We start from the raw sequence: 10,767 nt of genomic DNA on the forward strand, positions 1-10,767 counted from the left end.
CTATTTTTGAATGAAAATTGTAGAATATATATGACTTTTTTTTTTACCTCTTTTTTTCTCCCCAATTTAGTCATTATGCCAATTGAGCCCTCCCCTACACACATTTGTGTTGTCACTGCTGTTGTAATACTGGCTCAATGCCAATGAGGAACGCCCAACGGGATGATGTATTGCAGATGTATTGTATTGTATTCTGCCCTACTCCTCCCACCCAACACTCCCTGCTGACAGGTGCCCATTCTGTAGGAATGCGTGTCAGTGACACTCGACAAAGCCAGAGGCACTGCACAGTGGATTCGAACCCAATCTCTGCAGTGGTGGCCAGGCACTTTTATACCACTGCAACAACCGAGCGCTAAAAATAGTTACTAATTTGGCTATTATGCTGATAGCAACTTGCAACTTTTAAATGACGCATCATAAAGTGCCTTACTCTGTATTTATTAGAAGACTTGGACCCTCTATTAGAAAACGTAGGCCCGTAAATCGGATATGTTTTGGGTTTTTTTCCAAATCGACCCCGAGGTTGCCTGGAAGTCCACAAGCCACTTCTGGATTTCCTCCTCGGTGGAGAGTTTCATCTTGAGGGTGCAGCTTTAAAATGCGCTGCATTTCCGTCTCCATGCTCTCCACAGGACTGGAATGAGCAAACAACCAGGCTGTAGGCCTCTGGAAACAGTTTCTGTCAACGAGAACAACATTGACTCAGTGTTCAGTCATACAAGAATGTTTGCCCTAAAGTATGCTTGCCCCGGCGGGTCAAATCCGGTGACATCAGAACGGTCGGCATAACCTGCAGTTAAACTATGCCTGAAGCTATTCTTAATCCTAAATGAATTAAATAACCTCAGTAAAATAAACCTAACTGTAAACTCAGTATATGCCTAAACCTAACCTAATTCCTGAATAACGTTGTCATAATAAATGTAACAGAAAGTCTTAATATTGTAAGCATAATGATATTGTAGCATCGTGATATTTGGCCATATAACATACATTGATCGCTCATTAACACAAATCCTCACCTTTAACGTGTCCAGTTCCTCTGTTTTCACGTGTCCTTGACACAACTCACACTGTGTGACCACCATGCTGTCTTTAATAACACAATCTGTCTCTAAAGTCTTACAATTAAAACTCGCCAATGTTGCGGTTCAGTGAAGTTTGTCCTCTGCGGGTTTCCGTCAAAATGTACACGCTTTCTCGAGAGAAGCGTACTAAAAAAAAGGGAACTAAGCTTGGCTCATGTTACAGTAATACAGTTACACCAACTTACACCACTGTCTAGGCCAGGGTGCAGTTTGGAGTCACATTATGGAAAGTAATTGCCTCATCCTCCCAATAAAGACAGACATTAAAAAGAAAACAAATAAAGTGTAATGAAAAGGCGTAGTCCTATAAGGCCTTCCAAAGTTCCAGGGTTTCTCACATTACCAAAAAATTTAATCTATAAAGACAAATTACCCTTCAACCCTGTTTATGCCATTATTACCAGCAGAAATGTATTGATTGACATTTGTATTTCACAGTATGTAGAATGGGTACATTTCAAAAGAAAGCACAACTCACTCAATAGCCTACCCCAACTGGGTAACTTCGTGGATGAAAGCACAAAGACTTGTTTACAGGTTAGGCCTACACCATTCTCAATTCACCAGATCATTTAAAGACGTACAAATATTCACTTCTATAAATAAATACAAATCAGGGAATCATATAAATATATATATTTAGGGGGAAATTAAGGGGAAAGTGAAACATGTAGGCCTACAGTATGGGAAAATGAGGGGAAAGGGGAAGTTTACACGACTTTGGGACAAGTTTCAAATTGCAAACATCCGAAGGTGCTCTTTGAGAGCGGTTTTAAGATATAACCTTTAATATCAAATGTTCAAGTTGAATCAAGCTTGTTCAAATCATGTATAGGCCTACTTCACATTAGTTTAGTATTTCATTGTTTTACATTATGAAAATAAATTTAACACCGCAATTTAACAATGCGGTGCCTATACTCTTCCGGTTACCATTGTGGCAGCAAATGTGGTATATTCCTTTAAACAATCTTTTTATAGAGTTGGAATCTGTTAGGAAACTTAGGATTTTAATGATTCCGGTTCCTTAAGAATTTCCTCTTAACGATTCCTTAACGGTTCCCTTGAAGACTCATATGTTTTAGCATATGTATGGTTGTGGTTCTCTGAGTCTGTGTTACTTATGGACCCTTACAGTTCTGTAACTCTGAGAGTACACAAATGGAACCCGAAGGTACACTTTCAGGAGTTATGGTGGTCCTTGAAATGAAAACATTTGAGAAACACCAGTATCATGGAACCGATGCCCCGGATCCTCAATGTTGGATCCGGTTCCGGATCCCAATCCACATGTTTTTCTTTTCCTCATCATTGTTGATCTCCTGTTTGAGTAGTTCTCTGAACCGTCTTGTAAGGATGGTCTGTTCTCGAGTCCCTCGAAGGTCGTCCAGCCGCTCGGCCGCTTCTCCCCCCGAGAGCGGCCTTCCCCCGCCCCCTAGCTTCTTGGACCCCATTCTGGTGGCAGGTACAGCTACAAGGACGTCCCCTCTGCGTTGTGTAGCTTCTTGGTGAAATCGCGGCACATTTTCCCTTTTTATAGTTTTCCACAAACGACCTGACAGGAGCACGGAAGCTCGTCGGGTCGTCTCTCAGCTTATTTCTGATATCTTCAAATACTTCCATCAACTGGGCTTCATCCTCTTCTGCAGACAATGTGCCTTAAACAAAGAAAAATGTATTATTAATTATTTCTATTGTCAGGTATGCACATACAGTAAAGAAATTGTCCTCTATTCATATCTTTTCCCCTATATTTTCTTTAAATTGCAGATCTACAAGCTAGTAAGATCTGCTCTTTATTAGCAGGTAGGCTATTTGTTTTGGTCATTATTGATTCTGAATTGAATTTTAATTCACACATTAATCATGTTACCAAGATTGCCTTTTTTCACCTTAGAAATATTGCACGAATCAGAGCCTATTTGTCATTGGACGATGCAAAAACGCTAATCCACGCCTTTGCTTTTTCTCAGCTTGATTACTGCAATGCACTTTTTTCTGGACTGCCGAAGAAAACAACTGACAGATTACAACTTGTCCAAAATGCAGCAGCCAGAGTTTTAACTAAAACTAAGATGAGAGAACATACAGTATTACTCCAGTTTTAGCTTCACTGCACTGGCTTCCGGTTGTTTTTACTTTTTAGGTTACTTTTTTGTTTATAAGCTCTCAATGGTCTTGCACCTTCCTACCTACATGACTGTCTGCCTAAATATGTCCCAAACCGCCCCCCCCTAAGGTCTTCCACTGCTGGCCTGCCTAAAACAACGTGGAACAAACTCCCACTGCACCTTCGACAGGCAGCCTCTGTAGAAGCACAGCTCAAGACCCACTTCTACACTCTTGCTTTTAATTGTGTTATTCATATCCTCACTGTATTGCATTACTGCTATTATTTTTTTAATGTTTATGCCTTGCTTTTCTTTCTCCATTGCTCTGTAAAGCACTTTGAGCTGCCTTTCATGTCATGAAAGGTGCTATACATAAAGTTTTATTATTATTATTATTATAAGTATGTAATCGCAATAATATATTTAATACAATTACAAAACAATCTAATGTATTTTTTATTTTTCAGATCGATTTGTTGATATATAAACAATAGAATAAAATTGCATTTCGATTACCAGTATATAAAAGGTTGCAGCTATAAGCTCAATTGTCAGGTAATTTAACAAAAATCTAAACTGATATCTAGAAGCAGCTGACTTAATCCATTCTGACCTGAGATCAGATTCATACGAGGTTTCCACTGGACAAACACTGGTCTGATTAACCCATTCTGACCTGAGATCAGATTCTAAAAATGTCAGTCGTTCTTCGATTTTTCAAAAATAGCAGATCTACAAGCTTGTAGGTCTAGAGACCACAATAGACAGATTCATACACTGCATCAAGGCTTTTATTGGGTAGGCCCTAAAATATTGATGCCCTTGATAGTGGAGAATTTCGGGTAATACTTATTCCGGTTTAGTTGCTCCGGCCTGATGACTACAACATATGTTGATGAGGTACGGCAAGTTACGATCCGCTCCTGACTGGATCATAAACCCGGAAATGGTATGCCTTCCTAGGCTATAGTCAAGTCATGCACACAGAACAACGCTTCCCAATTCTGGGAGGACGGGTTTCTTCCCTGTGTTACCGATACAACAAAATGATAACAACCGGTTCAATCCCCACTGGAAAATGACACACCTTCGTTGGGTTCTTCTAATGGGTAATAATCCCCCTCATGCTCGTCATGTGTGCTGGAGCCATCTGAACACACACATGAAAACGAAACAGAAATGGCATTCTATGAGATGAACCTCAAACAATCACCGTCAGCTTTATTGTCACATGTTTACAGGCGTAGAAAAGTGAGTGCGAGTAAAATTATTGTAGAGTGGACAGAGGTAGAGTGAGAGCAGAAGAATAGAAGAAAGAAGCACAGTGTTCAGTAGATCGATCGGAGGTTAAAACGGCATATGCGTGCAGAATGCAGATATATAACCAGCAATAACCTCACCCTGGTCTCCGGTGTATTCCTGCAGGCTTGCTGCCAGACCTCTCCTCCTCTCAATTCTCTCTTTCTTAAACAACTTTTTATACAAACTGCAAAAGAAAGACAATAAAGACAGGATCAATCAGCCATCCCCCGGTCCACACACATTCAGGGAGAGAGAGACAGAGCTCTCATGACATGGTTTCATCGGGAGAAGATAAAATCACCATAGCTTGTTTCCTTGTGGCTATAGTAAAGGATCTGACCGATTAGGGCTTTTGCTAATCGATTATTCGAAGGCAGTAAGTGAGACAGGAGGTGACTGGCGTGCATACTGGAGGAGAAAAACAAGCAATGCAGTTTACCGGGTGCACGGCGTAACAAAGGAATAGCCAGAACTTCTTGTGGCTAGTCCACCAGACCTTCTGGTACTTTTAACCCATTCTGGACGGGAAGCCCTTTTGGTCTTTTAACTAAGCATTATGTTATACTTTACCTATTGAAAAATAGCTGATCTACAAGCTCATAGCGCTACGAGCTTGTAGGTCTGCTATTTTTGAAAAATCGTGAAAATGTGGCACAAATCTTTGAATATATATTCTTTCAGAGCGAACGTTTTTTTTATTTTGACATCGGCCTCATTCATCCGCCATAGTACGACAGTGTTGCTTGACAAAAATAATCTGGTGCATCTCTGGCCAAATAGCTATGATCACTAGGGCTGAACCTACGATTATTTTCAGAATCGATTCATCTGCCGATTATTTAAACGATTAATCGAATAATCGGATTAAGACACTTATTTAGCTATCACCTTAAAAATATAATGTTCTAACATTTGATTAAAGAATAGCTACTACTGTGTCAATAGAAGGAACGGTACCGGTACTCTGGCTTGAATATTTATTTTTAACCCATTCTGACCTGAGATCAGATTCATACGAGGTTTCCGCCGGACACACACTGGTCTGATGAACCCATTCTGACCTGAGATCAGATTCTAAAAAATGTCAGTCGTTCTTCGATTTTTCAAAAAATAGCAGACCTACAAGCTCGTATCGCGCCACTCGGTGGCGCGATATGAGCTTGTAGATCTGCTATTTTTCAATAGCTAAAGCATAACATGATGTCAACACCAAAATGGGTGCCCGGTCAGAATGGGTTAAAGAAAATATGTTTTGTTCTTGATACTATAATCGTGTCATATTTTGCTTTGTAGTCGCTACTGTGCAAACTATCATCAGATAGTAAGGGCAGGGAGATGGCTCACTCCTCTTTAGTTTAGTTAAACTTAACACTGGACAAACTATGGTTAAGTGGGAAATCACCTATGATAAATTGCAAAAAACTCTAGTGATTAGTTGCCAATTTGATTAATCGATTACTAAATTAGTTGACAACTAATTGAATAATCGATTCGATTACGATTAATCGATGACTCGTTGCAGCCCTAATGATCACACATACATGCTATGAGGTAACATTCTGACTGAATGGATGTGTCTTCTGCAACGTATACAGCACAGGAACTATCCAAAGAGAGGACAATCATTTATATATATAGACATTATTAACCCATTTAGGCGTCGAAATTTTAAAAATGTCTTCTAAATCCTGGCAGTTTTCTGAAATACCTCATGTTTCTGTATCAGTGGTTCTCAATATTTCATGTCAAGGACCTCAAAAATGATATGTAATTGGCCGCCGACCCCCATCGGAAAACATGTTTTTCCAGGGACCAGCAGAAGCAAAGGTTTGAGTTAAAATGTTCGCCGTGAAAGAATCTCATCAAATTCTACTTCATTAAATCATTTCAAACATAAGTTTATAGGACCCACTTAATTGATCAGAGCACTTAATTATATTTCTTTGTATCATCTCTTCTTTTCTCTAATCATGTAGATAACCAGTAATTCTAATCATGTTCTTGTTGTTTTGTAGTTTTGTTCTTGTTTTATATACTGCAATCATGTTTTCTAAATATTCTATATCTCTTGTACAATGTTTCACATACATAGGTAGAGGCCTCCTATAAGCCCCTTGGGCTTTTTTGCCTCAGCCTAGCACTTTACCCTTCTTATATTTATATGTTCACTGTGTTGTTTTTATACTGTGCTGAATAAATAAATACAAAATACATATATTCAAACTAGATTTGTTCCACATTTTCACGAATTTTAAAAAATAGCAGACCTACAAGCTCGTAAGCGCGCGCCACTCGGTGGCGTGCTATGAGCTTGTAGATCTGCTATTTTTCAATCGCTTAAAACACCAAAAGGGGTTCCCGCCCCAAATGGGTTAATTCATTGTGCAGGTTCTTTCCGATTCAGCTGGTAGAGCCCTGGGGTCAGTACTGAATAAGGTGAAAGCCTGTAAGGATTTAGGATATTATACATACACAATTATATCAGTCTTGTGTATGCCCTGTTTCGGATTATGCCTCCGGTGTATGGGGTTTTCCGGACAATGAAAGTTGTAATACAATTCAATTCACCATACGGTCATTTCTTGGAGTTCATAAGCTTACGCCTATCTTGGCTATTAGCAGCGATATGGGATGGATGCCCGTAAATATCAGACACAAAGGTGAGATGTTGAGATTTTGGAATGGACTTGTTAATATGCCTGATGACAGACTGACCAAAAAGATTTTTAACTGGGACATTTATAATGGTTACCCCTGGGCCAATGAAGTAAAGTCTTTATTTTCTATGAATAATTCATCATTTATTTAAACAGACTATGCTGTAATATTCATGAAATACAGAACTATATGTTCCTTGGGTATAAGGAGAGTTGGGCTGTTGATTTATGGTACAAAGAAAAACTAAGAACATATCGCCTTATTAAAAATAATTATGGCCCTGAACCTTATGTTACACAAAATATATCCAAAAGTCAGAGATCTTTTTGTGCACAGCTGCATTCTGGGTCCTTACCATTAGCTTTAGAAACTGGTAGATTCATTGGTTCATTGAGGAGGACAGAGTGTGTCTAGTGTGTGATTTGAAAGAAATTGAAAATGAAAGATTTTTTTGGTTTTACTGCCCATTATATGAAGAATTAAGACATGTATTATTTTGTAAAATGACAACCATCTGTGTTAACTTTTTCTGGTTAGAGGACTACGAAAAACTGGAATTTTGCTTTAGGAAAGGTATTTTTGCTTTAGCAGACTTTTTATGCAAAACGTGGGAAAAGAAAACCACTTACACTTATGAAATATTGAAGCAATGATTTGTATGGTGTGTCCTATAAGTGGGCTGGGCGCCTTGGGTGCATGACACAAAAATAAATAATCTATCTTATCTATCTATCTATGTGCAGAACAGACAAACAGGAAAATCACAGATGCGTTTCGGTGTTAAGCCTTCATCAGCATGTATGAAACAATGCAACAATTGTGACATTGTTATGGGAGGCATACTTTGGTTAGACATAGCATTGGTCCGACTGGATTAAGGTTGGTGAGGGGTGCGTTAAAATGACCGGATTAAGGTTGGTGAGGGGTGCGTTAAAATGACCGGATTAAGGTTGGTGAGGGGTGCGTTAAAATGACCGGATTAAGGTTGGTGAGGGGTGCGTTAAGGGTTGGTTTTTCGCATACCAGATGGCCGTGCGCTCCCTCACGCCCACCCGTTCCTCTGGCCAAGAGTAAGGGTCGATTCATACTCCTATTTTACCGCTGTAGTGCCGAAATTATTTTTCAGTAGCACCGAAGAGCCGACTTTAGGACGGTTCCCCCCCCCCCCCCCCCGAACCTCAAATGACGTCACATTGTAGGCTCTACAGAGCCGAACAGACTTTTATTCGGCTCTAAAATAGTATGAATCGGCCCTAAGACCATGCCCACCAACAATGTAACCAGGTGCGGCAAGGAATTTACTTTAAATATTATAATTGTATGACTATGAAACCTTGAATTAACAAGGGAAAGGATGAATATAAGTAAATCGGGTCGAAACAAGTAAAGGGCTTGAGATAAGTTCCCCCAAACACAATTTTATTAAACAGAAACAACTTTACAACAATGTTTAGTATATTCCTAATTAAAGGTTTATAGGCAGTAATACAAATATTCTAAAAGTCATGCTTACCTGTAGCAGAACTTAAGGTCAGGGCAGGTGGCTCGGTCAGCAGCAATATATACATAGTTGTCACCGTACTTTGCTTGAAGGTCACTTTGGAGGACTGACAGGGCAGAAGGTGGATTGTGGCCGATTTCAAAGAGTTTGGTTAAAGTCTCAATGGCCTTTTGTCCAACGTCTCTGTGTTTCATAGTGGCAGCTGAATATATGTCATGGTTGTGGTCGTTCTGGAGAGTTATCACAGTTGGAAACTGTGGCATGTGTGGGTCCTTACTCCTGAGACAAACCCGCACAAAACAAAATACGTTAGACAAACACCACAAAACGTGTTATCCTGAACATTTGTGGAATCGTTTCATTCGAATGACAGCACTTATTTGAAATAAAACTCACTCTGACTTTCTTCTGTCTCCTCCAGTGACATGCTTGACGGTCAACGTCATTTTAGCGGGACAGTCAGTGTTTTTTGATGTCCTTCTGTTATTCGCCGTGTCTGATTTCACTGTCACATGGTGCTGACATCTGTAGACCATCTGAAACATATAACATTACATTATATCAAACACATTGTACCACAATAATGTATGTGTAAATTGTTGTGTTTCTCAGCTGTAATTAGTTGTGTAGTCATAATGGTTTATTACCTTATAGATAACCTTTTTGCCTGAACATGCTTTTTTGGTGGTGACCCTCCATGTCACAGGGGTGCAGCGTGTCTTCAGAAACCACTCTTTTGCTTCTTCTTCGGTCTTCAATGCGAGACGTATGGTAGCGCTAAGTGCAGGATGGTCGAATTCTTTCTGCGTCACCTCAACGGAGCACACGTGGTAGTCATATCCAGGTGGCAAGCATTTCTATAAAATAAAAATGGAATGATGTTATTCAATGTTTTATCTTGAAACAAAGTTTCCGCAGCCATTGCAAAAAACAGTTCCCCCCAGTCCAATGGATATGAAAACGATGGGAACAGGTGCTAATGGCCTGAAAACCATGGAATGTTATGTGCTTCAGTGTCTTTCTTTGTGTTCAATGCAATGTCCATCTCTCTTCAGTTTTTGACCCCGAGTCTACACTGAATATCAGAACCTGTATTGGAAAGCAAACAGCATTTATAAGTTATAACTAAAACTATGTGTGCACTCATAGACCTACGCCTACCTATACCTACAAATAACTGAAACGTAAAAAATTGAAATGAATAAACCCAGTAATAAACATTGTGACTGACCTGAAGGGCAGGACATTGAGAAAGAGCAACATCTCCACATGAAGTTGTGCTTTCTGAAATGGTACTGTGAAGACAAAAGAGAAACAATGTTATGACGCTTAAACCAAAACACATTATATTTTGATGCTTAACTTCTATTTGTACGTCTCTAAATGTTTTGATGAATTGAACAAGGTGGAGCCTCTTGTAAACAAGTGTAATGCTTAATTGGGTCGTCCACTCACAGTTAACAGTCTTTGTATTGAGTTTGTTTTGATTGATTGATTGATTGAAATATTTATTAACAGTTTGCAGAAGTACAGTACATTTCAAGCACAAACTCAATACAAAGACTGTTAACTGTGAGTGGACGACCCATTTTAGCATTACACTTGTTTTCAAGAGGGTCCACCATGTTCAATTCATCAAAACATTTACTAGAGAGAGACGTACAAATACACTTATATATAGTCAAAGAACAGAACAGGAATTCATCATTGTGCTTGAAATGTACTGTAATTCAGCAAACTGTTAATAAATCAATCAAAACTAAAGTAATAAACATATCAACTCGTACAAACGCAAGGTGTTTCTTACCGTGCGTTTGTTTGCGCCTCCGCTGTTGTGGCGTTAGTATTGTTATTGTCCGCCATGCTGTCTTTCTTTAATAACACAATCCGGCTCTAAACTCAGCTATTGTTGTTGTGGTTCAGTGAAGTTTGTCCTTCACCAGTTTCCGTCAAAATATACGCGGTTACGTAGTTTGGTCGTAAAAAACTGTTCAACATAGGTGTGTCAAGGCAGCAAATATAAGGTAGCAAATATAAGACTTCCGGTGGCCGAGCTCTTCAGAATAAAGTAATCCGCTAAAGTAAACAAAAACGATCAATTTGC

The 10,767-nt window shown here is 39.3% G+C and overlaps 1 protein-coding gene across 2 annotated transcripts; it reads right to left on the bottom strand.

The window, feature by feature from the left end:
* Positions 1 to 1,693: 1,693 nt before the first annotated feature.
* Positions 1,694 to 10,549, bottom strand: LOC310862416 (uncharacterized protein). Of its 2 annotated transcripts, none has more exons than XM_083770317.1 (8): positions 10,471 to 10,549; positions 9,895 to 9,958; positions 9,311 to 9,520; positions 9,060 to 9,199; positions 8,676 to 8,942; positions 4,603 to 4,688; positions 4,290 to 4,352; positions 1,694 to 2,734 (listed from the first exon to the last, which is right to left on the bottom strand). In XM_083770317.1, the coding sequence occupies exons 1-8, from the start codon at positions 10,524 to 10,526 to the stop codon at positions 2,400 to 2,402; spliced, it is 1,221 nt and encodes a 406-aa protein (XP_083626443.1). In that variant the 5' UTR covers positions 10,527 to 10,549; the 3' UTR covers positions 1,694 to 2,399. The 2 variants fall into 2 exon arrangements, with proteins under 2 accessions (XP_083626443.1, XP_083626442.1); XM_083770316.1 differs by having other exon boundaries at positions 1,694 to 2,749.
* Positions 10,550 to 10,767: the final 218 nt, after the last annotated feature.

This window comes from Protomyctophum parallelum (genome assembly GCF_964188405.1).
Source record: "Protomyctophum parallelum genome assembly, chromosome: 7".
Lineage (NCBI taxonomy): Eukaryota > Metazoa > Chordata > Actinopteri > Myctophiformes > Myctophidae > Protomyctophum > Protomyctophum parallelum.

Excerpts from the sequence above, each read along its gene's own strand:
- LOC310862416 (XM_083770316.1), bottom strand. The coding sequence starts at position 10,526 with ATGGCGGACAATAACAATACTAACGCCACAACAGCGGAGGCGCAAACA. Across the intron at positions 9,521-9,894 it reads CTCAATGTCCTGCCCTTCAG|AAATGCTTGCCACCTGGATA; the intron begins GTCAGTCACAAT and ends TTTATTTTATAG. Across the intron at positions 4,689-8,675 it reads GACCTTAAGTTCTGCTACAG|TTTGTATAAAAAGTTGTTTA; the intron begins GTAAGCATGACT and ends TTTCTTTTGCAG.